The sequence below is a fragment of the Rhea americana genome, unplaced genomic scaffold (assembly GCF_003343005.1).
Source record: "Rhea americana isolate MKP2758 unplaced genomic scaffold, rheAme1 scaffold_0, whole genome shotgun sequence".
In the NCBI taxonomy this organism is placed as follows: Eukaryota; Metazoa; Chordata; class Aves; order Rheiformes; family Rheidae; genus Rhea; species Rhea americana.
This window is the reverse complement of record NW_028185037.1, coordinates 20,153,235-20,179,731: the sequence shown is the minus strand read 5'-3', so window position 1 is coordinate 20,179,731 and position 26,497 is coordinate 20,153,235. Positions and strand designations below refer to the sequence as shown.

The window sequence follows — 26,497 nt, the reverse complement described above, 5'->3', positions numbered from 1 at the left end:
GCCCCCTCCGCCGCCGCCCCTGGGCGCGGAGCCGCCCGGCGCCCGCTGCCCCTGGCCGCGGTGCTGGGCAGCGGCGGCCGGGCCCTGCATGGCCCTGCGCCCCGGGACGCCTTGGTTCGGCCAGGTCCTGCGCAGAGTTTCCCGGCTCCAGGGCACCTGGTCCCGGCGCTCCAGCAGCCTCCTGTGCCTCTCCTCCAGCCAGGAGCCCGAGCAGGCAGGCGGGGAGCGGCCGCCGCCGCCGCCGCAGCGCAAGCTGCCCCGGAGCAGCGGCAGCGGCGGCGGGCGCCGCCGGCCCCCCCGGCAGCCGCCCCCCTGCTGCGGCTGCTGCGGCCTGTCGGATCCCCGGGCGGCCAGGGGGGGACATGGTCCCCTCACTCGCCCCTTGCTGGCGGCCATGAAGAGGCAGAACGTGCGGACCTTGTCCCTCATCATCTGCACGTTCACCTACCTGCTGGTCGGGGCCGCTGTCTTTGATGCCCTGGAGTCCGACAACGAGATGCGGGAGGAGGAGAAACTCAAAGCCGAGGAGATCCGGCTCAAGGGAAAGTACAACATCACCAGCGAGGACTACCGGCAGCTGGAGTTGGTGATCATGCAGTCTGAGCCGCACCGGGCCGGCGTCCAGTGGAAATTTGCCGGCTCCTTTTACTTTGCCATCACGGTCATCACGACCATCGGTGAGTGTCTCACCTCGGGGAGGTTGGCTGGGGCCAGGGCTGAGGCAAGAAGCCCCCACAGTTGGGAGCAAGGGAGAGGGCCAGGGAGCTGTGGCTTGCAAAAGATTAAGTGCAGGATGAGCCTCTTGGCTTTCCCCTCGCAGGGACTGTGTTATGCAATTCACTGCTCTCCACGGGCACTTGTTGGACTTAGAGGTGTCCCRTGCCTCTTCCCCTGGAGATGGAGCCTGTGTCCCCTGGGTGGGACTGGAGATGAGTGGGGCTGGCCAGGTGGGGGTACTGGCACTGGCTAGGTGGCTACCAGCAAGCTGTGGCTGGGATGGCAAGGAGGAGAAGGGGCATGACGAGAAGGTCCTGGGGTCTTCTGCAAGGAGAACGAGGCCCTGTTGCTGTGAACCTCCTTGGGCTGTGTGTGCTCCTTCACTTAAGAGACACGGGGAAAACTTAGGCAAAAAGCTGTTGGATGAGGACAAAAATGCTGAGAGCAGAGGAACTCGATCAGCTGTGCAACCCCTTGATGTAGCCACTTAGTCCCGCTTTCACGAGGTTTGTTTTGACGTTGACAAGGGCTGTGATAGGGGTTCCCTACGGCTGTAGTCCCATAGCTGGGCCTCTCCTGCGCATTCCTAACGTGTTCCTGAAGTTTTCAGTGCAGCTAGAGAATCTGATGTGCCAACAGGTCACAGAGTGTGTCTTGGCTTTGCGGGCACATGGTCCAACAGGCAAAATGACACCTGCTGTCACATCTCTGTTGCTGAGTGCAAGTGTGTCTGTTCCCAGGACTGTAGAGGGACAGTCAAGGGACAAAGCCACATTTTGCATGAAGTTTGCTTCCCTGCTGTAAAAATAAATACTATGATAACTAGAGGCTGTAACGTGCTGACAGAACTGTGCTACAACTCTGGCTTTAGCTTGATGAGCATGTGTGTTTTTCCTTGTTTTGCATTAATTAGGGTGTATTTGGTGAGGCTTCTCACAGCACTTCTAGATGTGCCTCTTTAATGTCTGGGGAGATCTGAAAAGATCTCTCTAGCTCAGTGGATGTTTGATAATGGATTATATTGAATCCATTATATTGAGTCCAAGAAAGACTAGCTCTTTCATTAATACAGAAAGACTAAATTGTTTTACTGTTTAGTGGTTGTTACAACAAATTTGCACATTATCACCTCAAGATACTGTTCAGTTTTCAGCAGAATGTCCAATCCACTGTCCTTTGTATTACTTGCATTTAGTTTTGATTTTGTTACCTGGGGCAGTAAATAATTTCCTATGGAAGATCCTCTAACAATCTGAAGCCTGTTTGTCCTTACAAAGATAAGATTTTTAAGGGATAATTTTTTCTTCTGTTTCTGTTACTGCATGCATATATATATGTATATATTTATAGAAACATATTAATAGGCTAGAGAATATAGTGTAGAATACAACTTTGTAATAGCAAGGCAAATGAATTAGATTTCCTATCATTCATTACGGTGTCAGAACTCTACTCCTTCTCTGATCACTAATTCTCTCTTCCTCGATACGTGTCTTGTCATTTATTTGTGCTAAGTGAATACAGGATGATCATGCCCTTCTGAATTTAGTGCAAGGCTTACACACACATGCCCATATACTCACTGTGCCCTATACTTCTGCTCTAAGAGACGGCTGCAATACTTTCTGTATTACACTCTGTTGATGACAGGTAGAAAGGGCTACAGATGTTGGCTTCTTAGACAGTGTTTTACTTGGAAACAAGTACAACTTACTTGGAAAACCCTACAATTTTCTTGTGCAAAGAGCTGAGTCTCATTTAGGAAGCTCAGAGCATGTCAACGTGCAGCGGATATGTGTACATGTCTGTAGGCAGAGGTGCTTTGGGATGTCAGGATTGTTTAAATTTAAAATGTGTATAGCAACAGGGAACCACTGGGAGGAAGAGTGGTAATAAAGAATGGTGCAGAAAGACCGGCATCCTTCAATGACTGTTCATTTAGGAAACTCTGCTCCAGTAGGATATGTGATTAGTCTTTCTAAAGTTTATTAATAGTTACTATCTGCATTTTGCCAAATATACTTTTCTTCTATTTTGCATCTCTTCAGTGCTAGAGTAGCTTAGTGATGTTATTTGTTCTATTGGTAATCTGTAGACRTGAGTATGGAAAGTTTTTCTTTAATTTCGTATTTGTACTAGAAGAGTTTGGTTCACAGGAGGAAAAATACTTTCTATGCTTAAATTCTTAAATTAAGAAAAGATTTCCTCTCTATGGTATTGTTTCCTGCAYGGGGCAGTGATCTTAAATGTTTGTATTAATTTTCTACAATGATCCTTATTTTCAATCTTACATGGTGTATACTCTCACATACATTTCCTTCTCCCTTTTAGACCTTGCAGACAGACTTCAAGAAGAACATGCATTGTATGCATTAGTGAATGTGCTTTAGTCAGTAAGTGTCCCTGTAAAAGTGCCTTTTTATTATCTAAATAACCATCTCAGGCTGAATTTTAAAATAGATTGAGTAAAATACTTTGTTGCCTATTCTGGAGTGGTAAATTTGTCTCGACAAACTTCTCTTAAAAGGAGTGTAATAACAATCAGTGGACCACGAAGTCTAGCAATATGCATATGATAGCAGACTAATTTACGTCTAACTTAATTGTRCTCCTCGAGATTGCGGCGCTCGCAGCATGTCTGAAGTGATTACCTCTTTACTGCGTTGATCTAAACTACTGTGGCTTTAATGTAATCAAAGGCAGTGCCTGGTTGGCCAGGGAACGCGATCCAGCTGCAGTCCGCGGCCTGCTGGAGGCTGTTGTGTTTGCCGAGGGGCCGCGGGAGCGGAGCGCGGAGCGCGGAGCGCGGCGCGGCACGTGGCCGTGGTGCTGAAGTGGACAGCTCCCGGCGCCGCGCTGCCCCGCTCGCCGCCGCGCCCGAGCCACCGCCRCCTCGTTTCCTTTAAATACCCACTACTGAAGAACTGCTTTGACTGAACGATGGAAAAAATCGACAGCCTTCCACGTTAGGAGAAGCAGCGAGGTTCGCTCAACTTTCACGTTTCCTCCAATCTCTATCATTTTGCTTTTATTAGATGGTGGTAAGGAGTTGTTGCGAATTTGKCAGTCTGAGCAAGAAAAAACAAAGCAAGAGACGATCAGCTGAACAGAGAGAGTTTTTTTTTCACGTGTGTCCCAAGAAATTTTTTCTGCTCTCCAGATGCAATGTTGTTGTAGTCTACTTTTTTAACTGACCCAGCAAGGAAATTAACAACTGCAGATGCTACCGCATTTGAGGACTCTGCTCTCAAAATCCAGTAGCAGAAGAGAAATACCCTGTTCTCACAAAGTTTTGGTCACATTTGAATTCTGAGAAAGTTTTTAGGTGACCAAAGTATACTAACCACCTCCTCTTGGCTCTCAGCACTTGCTAAATTTATTTCAGGATTCTTCTCACTTAAGGGTTAGTTAGTATCATTTCCCATYCATTTCCAGTTACCCAGCCAAAATGATGACAGGGAGTGAATTAATCCAGTTCTTCATCCAGCTACTTGTGATACACTGCAGAATATGCTACTGAGTTATTCAAGAGGCTGAATATGATGTATAAAAGCATCAGATTTTGAAAATAAAGTGTAATTCCTAGGATTTCTATTATTTTTAATGCCCTTTTCTGCAAGTTTATGGGATGAACGAACTATTTATATATAAGCAGGTGTTGGCACTGTCAAAATGTGTTATTGGTTTGGATATCGCTCCATCATTTAGGCCTTAAAGGGTGATAGTCATACTTGATTTAACACCACCGAGCTCTAGTAAACACTGAATATTTCTGGAGGCTTGTGTAGAATGTAAAGAAATGAAAGCTGTTTATGTCACCCTAAAATGAACTGAAACAACAAACAGATTGAGGATTTTTATTTTATTTTTTTTCTCAGAAGCGACTGTGTAAGAAGAGCAAAATGCAGACAGAGTGTGCGCTGCAAATTGGAAGTCTCTTCTTCTAGCTTTAGGTCATTAATATCAGTCTCTAAACTACTATAAGCAGTGACTGAACATGTTCTGGTGAACAGAGACAAAATATTTTTGAAGAATGTGGTGCAGTACCTGTAATGATGAATGGAGTATCTACCTACTGACAACTGTTTGGCTACTTAGTAGCTAACCACTTAAGAGCTGGCTACATCCAGATGAGAGGATTACTTACTTCTGGCAGATGGTTGCCTGACAGGGAGTTTGATCCTGCATTAATGAACTAAGCAAACACATGCTTATGCCCATTTCAGGATAGTAGTTAAGTCTCCATAGCCTTTCTTTGCTGCATCTGTTTACCTTTTTGTAAAATGGGTATAAAAATACTCACCAAGCTGGTAATGTGGTGATGTCTCTAATTTAGGATAGAAAAAAAAAGCGATTTTAAGTGTGAATTGTTTGGTCAGTATTGCTCCTTCTTTAATGCCATCTCTTGGTGTTTGGACTCTGCTCTCGATTTTTGATAGTTAGCAATATTTAAAGGCAGTCCATTGAAAAGCTTTGAGTAGGGAATCATGGCAGATGGACAATTTACAATGGAAAAAAGAGAAAAAAGGAAGAAAAGACAAAAAAAGGGAAAGAGGGAGAACAAAGACATCCACACTTTGGTCAATTAATTGCTGCTTGTATGACTTGCTAGGATTGTGAAGGTCATATTTCATTTAAAACTCTCTTACTAATATACTCAGGTGAAAGTAGAGAGTAAGATTTTTTTCTGAATGCTTATAGAACTACTGAAGTAATGAAGCTATTCTGATTCACACCGTACGAAGCTTCAGTGGGGGATACTGGGTGATGCAGACTTGTAATATCTGCTGGTGGTATCTCCAGGGCAAAGAGGAGGTCAGCTTCAGTGTTCCACACAAAGATGCACTCTGCACCAGAATTACAAAGAAAAAAAAATCAAAAACAGGGTTCTGCTGACACAGAGGAGCCTTGGAATGGCTGCTTTGCTCACATGCTCACAGAAACAGTTCCTGAGTTCTTGAAAACTGGTTTTGCAGTGATATCTCACATTCTTGCCAGAGGCACATTAGCAAAAGCTTTTCAAAAATCACTGATAAGTAAGGCTAAAGAATAGCTCAGACTGATGCTGAACTGCAACTTCCTGCTGTATGGCTTACTGGCAGTGTAACTGCAGTATCTAGTAACAGTCTGAAAGTGGTTTTGGGGAAGCACTGAGAAATCACTAGCCACTCAGCTAGGTGATGGTGTCAATTGATTTCCTTTGCATAAGCAGTCTTGAGAAATGAGTGTCTTACATTTTTTTTTCCAGGATTTGGTGCTCTTTCTTCCTAACTTTTCTTAACTTCCTCCAAATTGGAGCATGTGAGATTTAGATTAGGCATTAGAAAACTCTTCCAACTGTTAGGGAAGTTGCATGCTGGAAGAGATTGCTTAGGAAGGCTGTGGAAACTCCATCACTGGAGGGTTTTAAGAGGAGTTTAGACAAACATCTGTCAGGAATGGTTAAGTTATAGCTGCTTTTGCCTTTGGGGAGGAAGATGGACTGGCTGACCTTTTGAAGTCTTTACAAGACATATGTTCTATGATTTTTTGAATCTTCCTTTTTCCATATGTCTTGAACTCTGATAATTCCTTGGGTAGTTCGGTTTTCTCGAGAAAGAAAACCAAAGATCTTTAATGACGTTTTCTCCACTATATGGTCTTTGCACATGCTCATTGATTATTTTTCTATGCACTCACATGCCTTTGCAAGTGTCAGAATAAAAATAGCTATGTTTACACACTGACAATGCTATAAGTTATGGCATCAGTGAGTCTTTTGGGTTAGAAATTAGCTGAAAAAGAAAATGATCCCACTGCTATAAGGACAGGAAACAGAAATTTACAGGAGAAAACTAGGAGGAAGAAGTCTTATAGACTAAGTAAAGGAAGAAGTATAGTTGTTAGCTATAGGTTTATGCCCGCTTCTCCTAAATAGAAAGAAATATCCCTTTGCTTTCTGTGGGTTCAGGATCAGAATTGTGAAGCTTGATGTGAAGGAAAACTGATTAATGGAGAGCTTCCTTTTTGGACTGCATGGGTTTTAGGACAGACTCTCTGAATCATTTGGTCTGGCACAAAGCAAGGGCCAGAAAGCTGTCATCTTCCCTTGAAGGCAATCTAAGCTGAAGTGCTTAGTTCCTTCAATGCTGGAGAATATTCCTTCATAAATGATGAAGGCAATACTCATAGCTTAGAGCTGGTGTTACACAGCACTTTATATTCAGAATGCTGTACTGACATTAAGTGATTCATCTTCACAACACCTCTGTGTAAAAATTATCCTCAATTTAGAGACAAGAAGGTAAAGTGACTTTCGGAAGATTCAGGTTGGGAGCTATTCTAATTATCAAACAGCTCACTTCGCTGTCTTTCAGACCACATGGCATTAGTTTATACCCAGATTAACCCGTGAAGATGAACCAAAGGCACAAATTCATAATGAAATCATGGTGATATTAGCAAACTCCTGCRCTTTAGGTCTTCTGATTTGCAGTAATAACAGATCCTGGAGCCTTATTATGTGAAGAGGCGTATACAGTTATGGACTATTATCTCTGTTATTACTCTGTGTCCTTTTTCAAAGGCACTTTGGGGAATTTAGATATCTGGTTCATATGGATTTTTACTGAAAATCCTTGACTAGATTCAGATAACGGCTGCATGAAATGTCCCTCGCCCATATAACAGATGCTGGCAAGGACACTTGCTGATGATGCAGAACTAATCAGGAAGAGACCTTGCTGCTTTTAAGTAGAACTAACAGGTTACTGTGGACTTGCAACAGATATTTGTTGTATGTAGCAGACTTGTGTTTTTTATCTCCTTTCAATTTGTGGATTTTTTTGAATGGAGATATAGACTATAGAAATTTCACATCTGTAGATTGTTGTGATGCAAATTTATTTTTTCTTTGTTACCTTCTCTGGATGTAGTCCCCRGAATCCATGCACACCAGGCTAAAATCTGTGGATAAGCTCCTCCTAAAGTTGATATCACTGGCAATGTAGCTACTGCGGTTTCTTTGATTAAAGCAAGAAGGTGTATGAATTAGGGAATATTAAGTGAAAAAGAACCAGAAATTAAGGCTGATTATAAGTAATGCAGAGAATATTTTAACTTACATCTGCTTTGGATCTGGCTGTTATTTGACATAAGTTACACAATGCAAGGAGCTATATTCTCTAGCAAACCAAATCCTAGAAAATATATGTAATACAAGACAAATAATAGAATTAGAAGGGAAGAATGCAAGTAATTTTCTGAGATGACTCTCAGATCTCACTGTACATAGCAATTTTTAGATTTTCATTCTTTTCAAATGATAAAGCAAGCAGATTTTAATGAGTGAGAGTTTATGTTGTCTTTGACACTTATACTGAATTTTTCTTTTAACAACCAGATGTGGAAAGCTGAACTACATACTTACTACATATCTAGCTTTTAGCAAAGAGAAGTCTTAAGGAAGAATGTTGATGCTTTTTATTCTTTTTATTTATTTTGGTGGTGGGTTTTTTGAATTTCTTTTTTTTTTTCCTTATTGCTTGACAGTTAACAACAACGTCTAGTCCACTGAGACATTGTTTTATTTTTTGTTTTTTTCAAGGGTAATGTGCACTTTCTTCTTGCCTGTTTTGAGGGAAAACCCTTCCACATTTTATAACAGCTTTTTTATTTTTTAAGAGATATGTGATTTTTTTTTTCCCAGTRTCTGGCCAATTGCCATGGGAGGCTTATGCAATAGTCGGTTAAAGGGTTCAGTATCCTTTTCAACTGCGTTCATTATGGAGATGATTAGGGCATGTCAGTGAAAGACATATCTCTATTAAGGACTCATGTACAAGTAATATCCTACTTGTTAGGATAATTAGGAGGGAATAGACTATATTGTCCTTTGACTTTGCTGCACCTACAAGAAAGAAGTGCTTTGCAGAAAGCAGGCAAAGAGTGGGGTTGAAAAGTATCTAATGGGAAGCTGATTGTCTCCTCATTCTCCCATCACAGAAGAGGATCGCTCTCGTTGTTAACTGTGTGAGTTTTCTCTGACAGGAAAATTTCACAGAGAGCTTTAGAACACAGACTGATGAATGAAACCTACAGCAACTCTCTAATTGGGTAGTGCAGGAGATTAGCTGCAAGGAAATGTTCACAGAGTCCCAATTTAGCGATACTCTTGACATACTGAAGGGAAGATAGAAATAAAACAGATCTATTCCCAAGGCAGTTGACACTGTGAGCAGTTTCTGATATTTGCTATGGAGACATTTTGGGTGCAGGTGGAGTATTCTGTTACCTTCCACCCTCTTTTCTTTTGATGCCTTCTACAAAGGAAGCCTTCTTCCTGTGTTTAAACCACCACAGTGGTTCATTGCTATGGGAATTATGTCATAAATCAACTTTTGTAACAAACCTGTGACCCTTTGGAGTTTTGAGWTGTCACTTCGCTACATTTCACACCCATCTGGAATTTTTCATGACCAGACACAGTAGGAAAAGATGTCAAATACTCTTGTTTCAAAGGCCCAGGTCTCTTACTTGAACAATCTCTGTTAGCTGTTAATAGACTGGATTATATAGTGAAACAGGCCTGACTTCACTCAGTGAAAACACTGCTATCAGCATTAAAAATAATAATCATCAATAATTTCTAAAAATCTGCAACTTGGTACTTCCATTAAGTGTGCTGTGGAAACTAAGAGACTTGCCCTAAAGTGAACTCCAATAGCATGAAGTACATGGAGCCTTGACTGTAGTACTATGGATACAAGCTATGTAGTGTAAGATATTGCATCTGAAGAGTTACAGAACTGTTGAGGAATACTGGAGGTTGAACTCAGTGCTGGAATTTTGCACCAGAGGAACGTACTCACAGAGGTGACTTAAAGTCTCAATGCTCCTCCATAGTTTTTCTGGTATGTGGGAACCTCTTGGGTTTCCAGAGGTTGGTTAGGAGTTTTGAAAGCCTACTTTTATTATAAAATATCTAGTATTTTCTGCCAAGGACTGGCAACAGTAGAAGGATGCCCTTTCTACATTATTCAGGATCTTTACATATCCTAGGCTGTCAGAAAACCTGGACTTCCCTAAACTCCCCAAGAGGAAAACAGTGTATTTTGGGATATGGAAGTTTGAGGATCAAAGTTTGGGAAGTTAGATGTTCTCCTAGCATTTGAAGGGATCTGCCCCCCATTACTCCTCCACATCATTTATAAAAGTCCCTGATCTACTATTTATTTGCTACTGGATGCCAAGTGTGAATTATCTTTATAGTTTTTTGCAATATTACACAARTGTGTTGGAAAATGAGATAGAGCTAATTCTGAGCAACAGACAGTCAGAACAGTAACCCTCGATCTGTGCCTGAATTCTTCAGCTGACCCTTGAACTGATATATTAAGAATTCAGGTTTCTTCTCGATCTTACCCCTGCTGAGATTCTTCCATCTTTTGCTATTTCATGTGGCAACGAACATCCCAAGAAGAGAAAGTAGATGGTAACTGTTCAGTCTGTACTGATGCTATATCAGCTTTTGCATCCTTTTTTGGTATTTTTGTCTGACAAACAAATAAATGAGCATCGCGTCTTTTGGCAGCAAAGGCTTAAGCTCGTGATTTGCTCTTAAAACACATCCTGCCTASTAGTAAAAGGCCTGTTATTTAAAGGGCACTTTTCAAAACAATTAGGGGTTTAGTAGCAATGTGTTTGCCTTAATGAATGCACTCTGCCAGTCAGAGGAAAMAACATAAGCTGATACCTACTGATGTAGGCCAACAGAGGCAAATTAGCACTGTTACAAGTCAGTTCATGAATGTACTGCACACCCAAGAGGTTTATTTTAATGCTTGAGAAGCGCTAATATGATTCAGTATGGCTCCATTTTTATTTTCTTCCCAAATATCCACCCCTAATTATATTTTCATTTAGAAGCTTTTATACAGCTCCTGTGCTTTTGATAGCTTAATCTGTATGGGTTCCATTTAGCTCTGGTTTGACTTCTTGGACTGGCACCAGAGATAATTTTTCATAGAGCCTCACTGTATTCCTGTGTATCTGCATGTAGTTTTTGTYGTATGAAATTAGAAGTCAAAATGTCCTTACAATGTAGGTAGACCAGCTGCTAGCACTTTGGTCTTTTGTCATGATTTATTAATCATGGTTTTGATGGTGGTTTGCTTCTATAGCTCCTCTTCCAAAGCTGAGGAGGATAAGTATTTCTGACTTCCCCCCCCCCCCCTCTTTTTTTTTTTTTTTTTTTAAGGTTTCAACTAATTTTTCTTTTTCTGGAGGTGGGACACAGTAAAGGTTGGTATAAGAGGTAAATGCATAGGAGGCAAGCTTGGCTCTGAATATCTAGCTATAGATATCACAGTGGAAGTTGCTGGCTCTTAAGCATTTATGTTCTGCATTTGGATAACTAATTGAAACTCGACTGCAGGCAGAGTGATGAGCAGTTACAAATATTTCCATGATAAAGGATCCAGCCTGGGGAGCTTTCTACATCTGACACAGTCCAGGATCTGTTCCTGAAGAACTTGAAAGTGGTAGTGTGAACTTGAGTGTGGTACTGTTAAACAACAAACAAGGAGGATTCAGTCTAGACATGGAGAAAAAGTCTTTCTAGCAATAATACTTGTGAAACACTGAAATAGGTTGCCTGRGGAGGGTGTGGGCTCTCCTTTACTATTTCTTGAAGAACAGGATAGACAAGCATCTGTCAAGAGTGACCTATGCATACTGTCCTGCCTTGCGGCAAGGTATGGACTAGTCCCCTCCTGCCTTATTTGCTATGGTTCTGTATATACACAGGCTGTTTGAAGTTTGTGTTGGATCTTGCCTGGGATCTATGTGAGTTTATCTTGTCCTTTTTTGTTGAAGGTTCCTGGTTCCCTGAGGGATTATCAGTGCTTCCTACAATTTCATCTCTAGCTGAATATCTGGATAAGAATCAAACCTCTTCTCTTAGCAGCAACTGTTCACTGTCAGCAGTGTCACCAGTTTTTTATGGCTGCTGTTTGAACAGCTCTACCAGTGGCTGTTGCAGAGAAAAGCAAACAAAGTACCTATCTTTAAAAGAAGTACAGCAGGGAACATGGGGAGTTAATGCTCAGTCAACCTAAATTTGATACTCAGAAAGATATTTGAGTGAGCTGTTAAACAATCAGTGTGAAAGTACTCAGGGGGTAACAAGGGACAAGCTAGAACTAACACAAATTTGTCATGAGTAACTCATGTCAGACTTTGATTTYTTTTTTCCAATAGGGTAGTTGATCTAGCTAGTAGRTCTGGACTTTTAACAGAGCAGTAGATCTTGATTTTAGTACACAYGTGTCATTATAACATTGAGTTCTCATTGAATTACCATGAGTGGATGCAAGGGCTGGACGTGCACCCACTGTGGACTACAGGTGTTATGCCTGGGCTCCCCCTTGTCCTTTGTGCATCAAGAGCTTAGTCTATGCGGGAGGATGGAAATGAGGCAGAAAATGCAACCCCAGCTGGCTTCTGCCAAATCTGCCACAGAATAATTTCACAACGGAATGAAAAAATACTAAAAATATTTATCAATAGTTTACTGTCAAACTGGATGAACATAACATGTAGAGTCTTACAAGGGTCTGTCTTGTGGTCAGTGCTATTCAATTTTTCCATTAATGGCTTGGCTGATAGTACAGAGAGTACACGTATTATTAATAGTGAGAGGGGTGGCAAGCAGTTTGGAGGGCAGGAGTAGAATACAAAATGATTTTGATAAATTGCAGAAATGGTCTGAAATCAATATGATGAAATTCAATAAAGACAAGTGCAAAGTATTACRCTGCAGAAGGAAAAATCAAATGCATACATAGAAAAATGATATGAACTGACTAGATGCAAGTTCTGCAACCAGAACATCAGGGTGATAAAGTGGTTTACAGTCTAAATGTGAGTCTATGGTGTAAGACTTTCAAAATAGGCAAGTGTTGGATATAGGACACAGAAAGTAATTATTCTGCTCTGCTGTCATTGGTAATGCTTCAGCTTGAAAACTGGTTCCAGTTCTGGGCACAGTATTTTGAGAAAGGAACAGAAAAATCAAAGTGTCAGAAGGGAAAAGCAACAAAAATGCCAGGAGAAAACTTGTCCTGCCTTCATTCTGAAGTGAAAAGAGATTGTTTAGACTGAAAAAGAAAACTATGAAGAAGAGAATTATAACAGTCTTTAAATATGCGAAAGGTTGTTGTAAAGAGATCAGTGGTCAATTTTTCAACATAACTGCTCATGGCTTCATCTGTGGCATGGGGGATATAGGTTCACTGTCAGTAGTGAAAACATCTGAGTATATGCTGGACCATGATCTRCAGGGAACCTGCAGGGTACTGATGATAGGATATTGATTTGAACAAGTGAGACAGTTGTCCAGCAGGCATGGTCTTGGTATGCTTTAGTCTGCCTCAGAGCTGAATGGACTGGATTACCCCTTGAGATCCCTTCAAGCCATGTGTTTCTAGGAGTTTGGGGCTGATAGTCCTACACAGGAGCTGACTGGCTATTYTGAACAGCCTCTGATGGGCTAAAGATCTAAGCAGTCTGAAATCCCTTGAATGATCTCTTGAGGTTTCTGCAAGCTCTCAACTGCTGGGACGCTCCATGGATGTTGCTGAATAACACACYGAACGCACTGCGAGGTTTGCTGCCTGGCAGTGGACTTCATTCAGTCAAGACTGAGCTTGCTAAGAGGGCTGCTCTGTTAGAAGATGCGTCATTATGGTCTTGCAACCTCGCTCATTTTGTATTTTGTATTACAAATACCGTCACGATGAAACARAGAGGTTTCTCCTCTTTCCCCAAATCCCATGCATACAAACCAGCAAATTGCCGTAACACAGACAATCATGCAATCTGTTATCTTGGCAGCGACCAATGCTTTTCTACAGAGAAAGGAAATATATCCCATAATACACCTGTGCAATATATGGCAATGCTGATTTCGTTGCTAACCCCTGCAGCAATCAGTCTATGCCCTCAAGCATGGGATTTGATTATCCTTGTCATTATCTTAGCTACAAATGTTATTAGCAGCCATAAAGTTGTCCATTAAAGTGAGAGGAATTACTTGCCTGCACCAAGGGGAGAACAGATAATTTACTACACATTTTTTAAGCCTAAACGTACTTTTTTTTTTCTCAGAAGAGCCCTCTAAGACTTTTTGCAAACTCCATCTTTTGTGTTTCACAACCTGCTTCCCCCTCCATGGGCTTCAAGTTCAGGTCTTTATATCATAACAGTGAGATATGTATATACGCCATTCCTCAAATAACACCAGAGATCAAGACCATGTAGCTCCCCATGTTCTATGCCTGAGGTAAATTCTTCATTAAATCTGGAACTGAAGTTGCCCAAACTTTGATATGATGGCTGGGTCCCATAATTTCTATACTTCAGTTTTGGTCCCAGCTTTATTTCATATTTATTTACCCTCCCTCTCTCCCCTCYCTCCTCCCCTGCCCCCAATCCCTTACCTTCCACCCTCCTCCCTTCCCTCCCTCCCTTTCTTTCCCCCTCTTCCCTTCYCTCCTACTAAGAGCCAAATTTTAGYGAGAACTCCTGGATAGAAATGTGAGGATAAGATTTACACAGTGAGTTGATGCATCTGTTGGACTTCCTCCATGTGCATGGCCTGGGAGGCTAGTGAACACAAATTATTCTGGAGGCCTCAGACTGACTTGGCATGAATGGACAGACTGTTTAATGCTGGTAGAATGTAGGATCAGTTGATTTGCTCCTGGAAGGGTCATTTTTATAGGTTTTCTGGATACTGCAATAGTATGGTTTGTGAGAGAAAGAGATGATAAAACAGGGGCCAAGAAAAAATGCTGTGTCTGAGTGGGTGAGAACTCAGTCTGAAAATTTTCTTTGTCTTCAGTGGGACTGGCTGATTCATTCCCTTCTCAGCACTCTGTGTTAACTCCTGTTCGTATTTCAGTTCACCGTAAAGCTACTTTTTCATTCCCACATGGTATTGTGTTCCCAGTCCCTTCCATCAACATGGAGTGGGAGAAACCGCCTAAGTCTTTCCCAACAGACAAAAAAGGTGAATCCTGGCTGATTGGGACAGATTCTGATTATGGATGCTTTTTGTAAATCCTGTGCAACTTGGTTGTTTCTGTGGAGTCATTGGCTTTACACGGAGATGGATTTGTTCAGAATCTGGTCCTGAGAGCCTGAATTTTGAAGGAAGCATCCCCTCCTACTCACCCAACAAATCCACATACACACTGTATAGCATCAATATTAGCTCCTGTAATAACCTTAAAATGTGGCAGCAGCCTGAAAGGAACAGAAAATGTTCCCAAACAGGGCTTAAAAAAGTAAATAAATGACATATAACCAACAAAATCAATACAGTTCCATAATGGCCATTACAGATACCTCTATCTTTGTCTCCATCACACTGTGCACATTTCAGTGCTGTGGAAAATGTATAACCTGGGAGACCTCTTTTAGAGCCAGTCTTGGTCTTAAATGCAAGATGTTGAATGTGAGGTCTGACAGAAGCTGATGTTAAAAAACAGAAACGTTTTCCCCTCTGCGCCCTAGACAGCATTAACTGAACAGAACAAGTGCAAATGTGTATCCAAAATGGATATATATTCATGGGTGCTTCAAATGTTATTAGAAATAACTCCTCCAAAGCTTTTGTTTCCTGGATCATACGCATTGACTTAAAAAAATGACTTTGCAAGAGCAGGTGCAGGTTCAGGATGTCCAAGAGGGGACAGCTTTCTGCATTCTAAAAGCTTTGCATTCCTAAACTGCTGTTCTGTTTGGAGGAAATCCTAGATGGAGGAATGCCCTTATGCTTCCCAGCCTGTCTTCTGTTTTACTCTTCACTTCTTCCAACGCAATCAGCAATATTCTAGCAATTCTTGTAGGTTTCCTATAGAATTTGTCCAGGCCAAGTGCTTTGGCTGCCTCTCCTCTTTCTTTGAGGACTGGATGTCCCTATTAATCCAGTAAGCAAGAAACAAGACTACGGAGTAATGATGACTGTCCCAACCAGAAGACCATGTCATCAACTCTCTCAGTAGAAGTTACACTAGATTTAAAAGGAAGAAATGGTCCTGTGACACAGGATCATTCTTTGGTTGTTTGTATAATATACATATTATTTGGGGAGCATCCTGTGTCCTTTGAATGGTGACTCTTGCTTCCATTCACAGTGAAGAGATATTTGTCAAGGAGAGGGTGGCAGGTTTTCCTGCACAGCTTATTGGTAGAAGCTTTGAAGTTGATGAGGAAGTCGGAAAAATCTATTAGGACAAAATGGACTATTGCTTGGAATCATTCCTTCAGGTGACTTCCAGAAACAGAAATGTCTGGTTTGTTTGGTCTTCGGCCTCCTAGTGTTTTCAGTTTTGTATATCAGAAAGAGTGTGCATGCTCACTGAAGCTGTAGGAGAGCCCACAGGAGTTGTGCTTCACTGTGTTTGCTTTTCTATTGGAATGATAGCATTATCTGAAACAGAGAAAAAATATACACCCATACATACAAATATATATATATATATGTATTCTTCTTTTTTCTTTTCTGTGTAACCTTTAAATGTGACATGCTCCAACCCTTTTACAAATCTCCAAAGGCTCTCTGGGAGGTCTACAGCCTTGAAGAAGAGACAGAAGGCTTTTGTCTCTCCTATGGCTTCCCTTTCACCTCCCAAATGTAGTGCTTTATGTCAGTCTCACTGCTGAGAGTGCCTGCAGCATGAAGGAGTCCTGAGGGCCTGGGTTTCTTGTCTCTTTAACAGCTTTCTGTGAGCTTATGCTCAGAAAGAGACAGAAAGATCAAAGGCTGTACAAGGGCACTGCTCTTGATTTTGCTTACCCCAATATGAATCGATTGACTTTACTGAGTTAGGAGGGATTTACAGCTGGGGGAGAGAAGATTCTGACCTAATGGCTCCAAAAGAGGCTTTTCTTGGATGAGCAATGTAATTAGAGCACTGAAACAGACAGATTTCATGACTCATCTGTGGGTCTGAAGTCTTTTCTTTGCTTATAGTAAGGTGTTCACTAATGTCACCACGCTTTCATTTCACCTGTGGGCTGATCTAATGAAGGACGAACCTTTGCTTGAACAGAAATCCCTGTTCAGCTGCAAAACATCCTCCAATCTTCATGTCATCCTGCAAATTTTATTTACCACTGAGCAGCCTACGCAGGGACCCAGCAATCTTGGGGCTAAATACTGAAGCAGATAGGGAAATTCCCAATTTCTTCCTCTGTTGGAGGACTAAAAGAAATAAAATGAGGCAGGGTGCAGGGAGAACAGGTTAATGACAGCATCTATTTACTGATCCTAAATAAATGTCTTAGCAAGGGGCAAGATGGTGGATCGCCTATGCCAGTGTGGACTTGCTGTGTATATCAAGCTGGAAAACAGTATATGGATTTTGAGATCAGTAAAGCTACTTTTCAGAGCTGATTGAGAGTTTGAGGGTGAAATATTTTTATTAGAAGATACCAATACACTGAGATTGCAAGGCATCAGTTTGGGAAACTGTTGGGAACATTCCCAAGGTTTGGGGAGAGGAGATAATGGCAAGTATAAGAGGGTCTGAGCACATGTTTCTAACCACTGAAGTCACAAGATGCTGACTTGTCTTGTCTTAAGTGTTTAGAGACCATCCTGGGCACAAGGGCTTAATGGAGTGGTGGCAGCACTGAGGAGGAGAATGTGGTGCTGCTTTGGCTGCCTATTCTCCTTCAGTCACACTGCAACAGGAATTGGCAAATGCTCGTGGCAATCTGGCTGTTGGCCATGACCATGAGAACAAGACCATCAGGGCTGTGCCAGGGTTGAGTGGGCGGCAGCTCCTACCCTGTTGCGTATGTGATCCCATCTCTTCCTCACCCATCTCTCACTTGAGCTGTGCTTGAGCCGTGATATCTCTTCAGTACTTGTGCTATTGCAATGGTAGCAGTAGCTTTGCTTGGGCCACCAGGCAAAGTAATAAGGAGATACTAGTTTCTGGAGAGAGTAGGGAGACCGATGCAAAAGACTCAAGCCCAGCACAGGATGGGAGAGGTGAGGCAGAGATACTAAGGGTGGCATCGTTAAGGGTCCCTTCCAAAAAGATGGGAGGCCAGTGATGTGGGGAACCCAGCTGCAAATGCCTGCTGCATGCGCTGTCCTCACCTTGTGTCTGCGTCTTATCTTCTGAAGCCTTCAAGATGCCAGGGTGCATCTGCTCTGAAATCGCAAGGTACTGCGGCTATACCTGTGCTACCTTTGGCCTTCCTAACTGGGTTGCTGCTGGTGCAAGCGCTTAGCACAGGCTGTAAGCCCCGCCTGTGAAGAAAGTGAATTGCCATGTGCTGAATTGTGTGCCTCACTACTTGGCAGTGACAATAGCGTAGCTATATCTGCAGTTGAATTTGATGTTGGTTTTCTTCTGCATTACTACTCACTCTGTCTTAGAGCTAGTCATGATGATTGGTCCTGTCCTTGGATTCAAGCCCCCCTGCACTGGGCTCGGTACCAGCTTGAAAGTCAGGGTAATATCAAAAAAGTGTCTATAGAAGACCTCAGAACTGAAGCTCCATTTTCAAAAGTAGCTTTTGCACTTAGGAGGCTAGTTTTCAAGCCAAGTAAGCTTGTACATGCCAAATATGAGTTTGGAAGATAGGTTGAAGTGTGAAGCCATTGAGAAACACATGAAAAATATGCCTTTTAGGCATATACCTATGAAAAAAAGGTATAGGTGCCTGGTAACTCTGAATCCTCTGGTTATCCCTCTACACAGATATCTGTGACACAAACTTCCCTTGGAAGATTTTGCTCTCCTGTTATTCCTTAGGGAACAAGTCACCACCTGAATTATCAATGAAAGCTGCTGTTGGTGCTGATCTGCTTGTACAGGGAAGGCTTAAACAACTCCTTCTGCATTCTGACTAATGAGGTACCAACTTCCATTAATATTCACATGAGCTTGGTGAATACTTTAAAACATGGAATAAGTAACTGCCTGAAGAAATTTCAGTCTCTGTGAAAGAAGACAAGAATGAATGAAAAAAACAATAGGATTGAAGGGGAAGAAATCATGAAAGTAATAACACAGTTACATGATATCCCGGGTACCTTTGCTCCCAGCCACTGGAATTTTTTGTTCAGGAGGTCAGTATATAAAACCAGCTCTTCCTAATTGCTCTAAGTTGTCACTGTCACTGGCTAGCTGAAGAGTAAGCTCAAGGAAAGCTTACTCTTTTTTTCTCAAGAAAAATACTGGCCTCATGGATTGGATCATGGAGGCTTTCTGCGCCCAAGAGGCTATGAAGAAGAATGTGTGGAGGTATTGGTGATGAAGGATAGAGAAGGCAGAGTTACTAAATGCCTTCTTTACTTCAGTTTACTGCTAAGGCCAGCTCTCAGGAATCCCAGGATCTCCTGGAGATCATATAGGAGATCTGGAGAAAGGAAGACTTTCCCTTGGTCCAGGAGGATTGGGTTAGAGATAATTTGGCAAATTTTAAAGCCACAAATCCATGGGCCCTGACAGGATGCACCCAGGAGTGCTGAGGGAGGTGGTGGATATTATTGCTAGGCCACTTTCCATCATCTTTGAAAGGTCATGGAGAACAGAAAAGGTGGCTAGGACTGGAAGAAAGCCAATGCCACTCCAGTCTTCAAAAAGGTCAAGAAGGAGGACCCAGGCAACTATAGGCCAGTCAGCCTCACCTCCATCCCTGCAAAGGTAATGGAACAACTGATCCTGAATGCCATCTCTGAGCATGTGGAGGAAAAGGTGGCCAGGAGTAGTCAGCATGGATTCACCTGGGAAAATCATACTTAACCAATCTAATATCCTTCTAGGCTGGAATGACTGGTTGGGTAGATGAGGGGAGAGCAGTGGATATTGTGTACCTTGACTTCAGCAAGGCTTTGGACACTGTCTCCCATAACATCCTCTTAGAGAAGCTCAGGAAGTGTGGGCTAGGTGAGTGGACAGTCAGGTGGACTGAGAACTGGCTGAAAGGCAGAGCTCAGAGGGTTGTCATCAATGCTGCAGTCTAGTGGAGACCTGTAGCTAGCAGTGTCCTCTAGAGGTCAGTACTGGGTCCGGTCTTGTTCAACTTATTTATCAATGACCTGGATGAGGGGACAGAGTGCCTCCTCAGCAAGTTTGCTGATGGTACGAAGCTGGGAGGAGTGGCTGATACAACTGAGGGCTGTGCTGCCATTCAGAGAGACCTGGACAGGCTGGAGAGCTGGGCGGAGAGGAACCTCCTGAGGTTCAACAAGGGCAAATGCAGAGTCCTGCACCTACGGAGGAATAACCTCATGCACCAGGACAGGTTGGGGGCTGACCTTCTGGATAGCAGCTCTGCAGAGAAGGACCTAGGACTCCTGGTAGACAAGAAGTTAAACATGAGCCAGCAATGTGCCTTGTGGCCAAGAAGGCCAATAGTATCCTGGGGTGCTATTGGGAAGTGTTGCCATCAGGTCGAGGGAGGTGATCCTGCCCCTCTACTCAGCCCTGGGGAGGCCTGCAGTAATGTACACATCTGGCACTACTGGAGAGAGTCCAGCATAGGGCTATGAAGATGATTAGGGGACTGGAGCATCCCTCTTAAGAGGAGAGGTTGCGAGAGCTGGGTCTGTTTAGCCTGGAGAAGAGAAGGCTGAGGGGGGATCTCATCAATGGCTACAAATACCTTAAGGGAGGGAGTCAAGAGGATGGGGCTGGACTCTTCTCAGTGGAGCCAAGTGACAGGGCAAAAGGCAATGGGCACAAACAGAGGCAGTTCCAACTGAATATGAGTAAAAACTTCTTCCCTGAGAGTGACAGAGCACTGGAAGAGGTTGCCCAGAGAGATTGTGGAGTCTCCTTCTCTGGAGATATTCAAACCTGCCTGGATATAATCTTGTGCAATGTACTTTAAGTGACCCTGTTTGAGCAGGGAGTATGGACTAGATGATTTCCAAAGGTCCCTTCCAACCTCAATGGTTCTGTGATTCTGTGATTTTGCTAGTCACAGCAGGCAGAAATGATGTTGCAAATGGGGAAGTGAGTGATGAGATGAGAAATGGGAGCTAGGAAGGATGGAGTAGAGCTTGGTGGTCATGAAAAAGTTGAAGATGATGTGGGGAAAAGAAAAGCCAGCAGAAGGAAAGGATGAAGTTCTTAAAGTACTCTACTGCTCAGACTAGAAGTATTGACTTAGGTTTCCTTTGATGCTTTTTTCAAGATAGGTGAGAATTTCCCACCTGAACGTGGTAACCTGCAGATGTATCTCAGCTTGTGTGAGCGTTACTTTGAACAATTATGACTTGCTGACCTGCCCGAGGATGCCTGTGGGAATTTTACCTGACTGAGGGCTTTCTTAATTCCTTGCATGGTCATGAGGGTCTGGATGCAGGATGCACTGCCCCTTCTGAAGGAGTTTGAAGCCAGAGATGTTTTTTTAAGCCTCATCCTCTAGGATGAGTGCTACGATAACCATTCCTAGGCTATTTATGCCACAGAGCTAACTGTAATATAATCTACTACAACACAAGAGGACAAAGCTGCAATACAGAGGAGTTCATGCATGTTAGCATGGTACTACCTGAGCCTACAGGTTTTGTGTGCTGTCTGCACTAGGTTTAGTTAACATCCTAGAGAACTGGCTTTGAGTCAGCATCATTAGTACCACAGCTCTTTTTAATGGTCACCAACTCTTTTCAGCAAACTTTGGAATAAAAAAAAAACCCACTAGTGAGAGAGCTGTAAAATCATTCCCAGTGTGTGGATTTGTGGAGGTATTTGATTATGGAAACAGCCATGTCTCAGCAGCATTAGACAATGTTGGAATAGAAATGCTAGGTCTAGAGTCTGTGACGTAGAACTCAGATCCTCAATCAATAATTTGCAATCCTAATTTTCGAAGGCCAGATGCTGCTTTATGAATTCAGATGGATTTATGGACACCTTCCAATTTTGGGTATCGTGAAAACAGATCTCCAAGGAGGGAAGCCGCTGTGCTAAAAGTGTGGCAGATATGTTGGCGCTTTTGTTTCCTGGTCTGAAAAGTGGGGGCAGGGCTATTTAAACCTTCCAAGAGCTGTTCTCTGGTTAAACCATGCTCTGGGAGTACTAAATATTGTAGCTATTATTTGTTTCACTGAAGAGAGCAACATTACCTCAGGAAAAAGGAACCAGCCAAATCCACTCTCCTAGCCAGGTCACCCCAGAGAAAAATTTTGATTGTGAACAGCTCAACACCAAGCTGTTGTGATGTTCAGCTGCTGTCATTGTAATGCTGAGAGAGATGTGCCGCTTCCTTTCTGGATTGTGTATTTTGAGCACGTTTCAGTAGTGCTCTGAGTTAACATTTTTTTTCCTTTCTCTACAGTGCCAGTCATTGCCTTTTCTTCATTTTAGTGATTAATTGCTCTAAATACTCCTGCTTCTGGACTGCGGGAGTACAATTTCTGAGCTGTATTTCATTTGAACTTGCTATGCAAGTACAGGCGAACTTGGGAGAGTGCACACACCCACGTACTGCTAGGTAGAGATGGTTGCCAAAAGGACACCAAGTAAAAGAACAGTTAGTTCTTAAACAAGGGTATAATCTAATAAGCCAAAAAAGAGAAAATTACATATTGGGATCTTCAGTTCCTCCCCCCCCCCAACTCATTTTCAAAACTTACAGCTAGTACAAACCCTGACTAGAGCAGTGATTTAAATATATATAGGCATCTGTGCTTCTAAGAAAAGGAAGTGTGTCTGTTTGGGGATCTGTGTGGAATGAGTTGGTGGATCTCAGTCCAACTTCTGGCAGCCAGGTTTTCAGATCACTCAAAGCCACCCCCTCGCCCAGCCCCCTGCAGGGCTCATGCCAAAACTGTTCATCTCTTCCTCATCTGATGCCACCTGTCTTAGCACCTTCTGCAGGGAAACTGTGTTGGAAGGAGTGTTTCTCATTCCTCATTGTGGTCCTTCTGAGCTGGCACTGAGACATGTTGCAGGCCTGTCAAGTCCCACACGTGCAGTGAGAGACTTGCAGAACTGGCTTTCTTCTCGCTCTCTCCCTCAGTGAGGCTGAATCTGCACACGTGGGAAGCCAAGTGCCTTGGGCTCTCTTCCTTCCTGTGGTCCTCATGTGTCAGACACATTTAGGCAGCCCATTCTTTGAATTCTTGAGCAGTTTTTCCTGGCTTATAGTGTCATCTTTACATTATGCTGAAAAGAGACCAACTCAAAGKTGTAGCGCTGTCGTGGGTGCAGCACACCACGGTGCAGCCCACTTCCTAGGGCCGACGTGCTGATAAGCACCYCTCCTGGGTCTGATGCACCACACGTGTCAGAAATGTGGATGTGGCTTGGGATGTGGGTAGGGCAGGACTTCTTCACCTTTTCAGTGCTGTAGCTCTGTTTTATTACAGGGAAAAAGCTTCAGGACCTGCAAGAAATTCAGCAGTCCAGAAATAGAAGGTTATTTCGAGCTGCCTGGAAGTTACAATTTCCTTTCCAGTTCCTAGGTGGAAAATCCATGGCTTGCTGCTCCCCTTCTTCATCTGTTCTTAGGATGTCCATTGCCAGGACCCTCAATCTGGTCTTGTTTATATGCTGCCTTCCAAACCTCACTGTGTGAGTTATTTCTTACAAATCTGTCACTATGCCTGGGTGTATTTAGCTGTTTAATGATCATACTGTGCACCTTGAAAAGCACAACAGCCCTTTCTGATGAAAGTGGCACTCAGGCTGAGTGCTTTTACATTGCCTTGACTCAAGAACTTAAAAGGAAATGTTAATTGCTTTAGTAGTGTTATTGTTGAAAAATGCATTCCAGGCAGACTAGCTCGAAAAGATGAGTCCTGGTGCTGATAAGGGAGAGAGCGCAATCTATGCAAGTCTATGAAAAGTCAGTAGTGCCCTGGGCAAATTCAAAAGTGGAATGGAAATATCTCAGTGATTTGCTTTCTTGTTGCTTTTGTGTGGAGATGGCAGAACTGACTGGCGTCTCAGGGCTGTGTTAGCTTCTGTGTTATTTTGTCACAGGCTCTGTGCTTCTTCAGTGTGTTGCCTATGCTGGTTTTTCCTTTTATATTGAGTGGCCAACTAGAATGCAAAGGGGAAAAGGAAAAGAGATTCTTTAGGGAATGAATTAGTTACAGGAGTCATGAAGGATATGGGGATACTGTGATTGCAACAGCAGAATCAGCTCCAGTAGTTGTTCACACCCGGGGAATTGAATAGGCAGGGAAGATGTGACATAGCTCTCAGAGAACCTTCGTTCAGATCTGGGAGTTATGACTCCAGAATGGCGAGGATGTCCTGGTTAGCTCCCTTTCCCAGCTCCTGTTGCAACTTTTGCTTTAAAGCCACATCAGCGTGGCTTTGTAGTTGCCAGTGGTTCAGGATGCAGGAAATACGTTCTCAGGTTTCAGTCTTGCTCTCTTTCCAAGTATTGCAGTCCTAAAGCCTCTACTCATTTGATGCCTTCTGCCATCTTTTTTAATTTTATTTTTGTACTCCCCTGGTTGCTACAGRTTTTCATGTGCCCAGAACTGCCCCTCTCTTAACATCTCAGTACCTAACCCATCATAAGGCATGCTTGGGATCAGGAAGAGAGGTTAYGCTGGAGCAAGAGGAAGCAGGGAATGCCGCTTTCTACCCCTCTTGTTAAAATTGAGCCATTCTATAGGAAATGATTCATATGGAGAACAAGAGAGACTCTTAAGTGAGAAAGTGTGTGATGCTGCAGCACGGTGATCAAGCCAGATACTCTGAGATGGAGGAAGCCTTTTCTCTAATTTTGTTCTCTGCACCAATTCTGGATTTTWTATTTGAATAAAATACTTAAACAGTTATGACAGCCACATCTCCCAAGCCCCTAGGACAAGGTTTTGAATTTCAGGGGTTCAGRGATTTGAATTTTAACAGAGGCATTGTTGTGGCTTTATTGTGGGTATTGTGGGTACCCAAGAACAACTGCTTCTAGCACTTAATCTTACTGTSATTCAGTTTCCTATAAGTGAAACAGGTATAATCATGCATCCCTCTTCCCCTTGTTGTGCAGTCTACGCTGAAAAAGAATTCTTCCTTTGTCTCTTACTATATGTTCATGCAGTATATGATGTATAGGTGCTCAKCTGGGGTTTTAAATGCACACATTGAATCCAATGAACTAATGCATCATTTCAATTTCTGTATGCACTTGTCATCATTCTCCAGATTCCTGGAAAATTCTTTCCTTTTGCACATTCATGCTCAATCTCCCCAAAGAGCTTTTAATGGGCAGAGGAATTAAAGTAAGGTAGATAGCCTGTAAAAATCCAGACACTTAAGAAAGTGCAGCAACCTAAATTATCACTTCATGTTTTCACTGTGTTATGTTACTGCATATCCTGCAAAGTGCTTTGAGTTGTGATGAAGCAGTTGAGTTGTAATAATGGAGCTAGTTAGTATCGGGTAGAACCAGAAATGTCCCATTGCATGCTCAGCGGTAATGGTAGTCTTCCATACCAGTGCATGGTGATAGCTTGCCTGTATTAGTGAAAGGCCAACCCCCAAACTGGCTATAAATTGCATTTAGTTAACAGTAGCTACAAGTCATACTACAGAATACCCACAAAGATAGCTTGCAATCAGCTAATCTTAATGCTAGCTGACGGGTCAGGAATAAAACAGCCTAAAAATTGTCCTGGTAGACAAATGGGAAACATACAGAATTTGTAGAGCAGAATGGGAGATAATCTGACGTTAGTAGGATTTCCTTGTTACTAATTGAAGCAAGTGGCAAGCGCTATGGCCTCCTTGACTGGCACAGCAGCCTCAAATTCAGCAAGAGAGCTGTAATACTACTGGGCAGGGTGCAGAAAGCAGAGAATTTTTTGGCACACCTTTTCCAGTGTGAATGTGCAGGGAGGACGTGAACATTTGGTTCAAATATGTCACAGATCCAATCTCACCCTTGGAAAAATAAGCAGCCTCATGCCCTACAGCTTCCCAGTCAGCCAAATCATCCTGTATTTGTTTTTTCTTGCTCTATATATCATTCACTGAAAGATTCACTCTTTGCATTACTCTGCTCTTCTGACTATATCTCAAGCCATCTCCCTTGTTTATTTTTTTTCCCCTTGATCCTTAGCCCATGTTATGTCTACTTCGTGGGGTTTCTAACCAGGATTAGATGCTGAAAAGTTGTATAGCAGGCAGCTGTTAGGTATCAGAACAGTGTCTGCTAGGTGAATAGTGATGGCTAAAATCAAAAAGTGCCAATTAATGTTTGTTTAAGCTATTCAATAATCTGCAAAACTGGATGCTAGCCTGAGACATTCAGAARATTCTCAGAAAGACATGGGCTTCAGGTTTCACTGGGAATTGAGAGCATTCACAACCTTAGCACAAGAGAGTGTTTTTCTGTCATGTGACTTTTTTGGGGGAAAAGAAAGACTGTGTCTGTGTGGAACAATACTGCGGCAGACTGTGGATGCTTGGGTTCAGCACCTCAGTTGTCCCTTTGCTGGTGTTTGCATGGGTTTCCTAGGACTTTCCAGTCAGTCTCTTTTTTGAGGATGGGCCTTGTCATTACTTCAGAGAGACTAAATATTCAAGAGATGGACTGACTAGTGCAGTAGTCAAGACAGTCCTTTGGGATGTGAGTGGGATTCATGGTGCTGTTCTGTTAATGGATACTTAGGGAGGAATAGGTCCAAGGGAGAGGGAAAGGAGGTGGTGTTATCGGAGGCTTGGTGGTGTGAAGCCAGGGTTCAGGCCCATCATTAATTGGGCTATGTCATTCACTCTAATGATGGTGCTTTTCAGCCTGAAATTCC

General features: G+C 42.8%; 1 protein-coding gene across 1 annotated transcript in view; it reads left to right on the top strand.

Annotated features, from left to right (window-relative positions):
• Positions 1-88: 88 nt before the first annotated feature.
• Positions 89-26,497, top strand: part of KCNK9 (potassium two pore domain channel subfamily K member 9) — an 86,941-nt gene continuing 60,532 nt past the window's right edge. The window contains exon 1 of the mRNA XM_085326254.1: positions 89-677. Within this exon, the coding sequence (XP_085182380.1) occupies positions 89-677 (589 nt within the window). The remainder of the gene's footprint in view (positions 678-26,497) is intronic.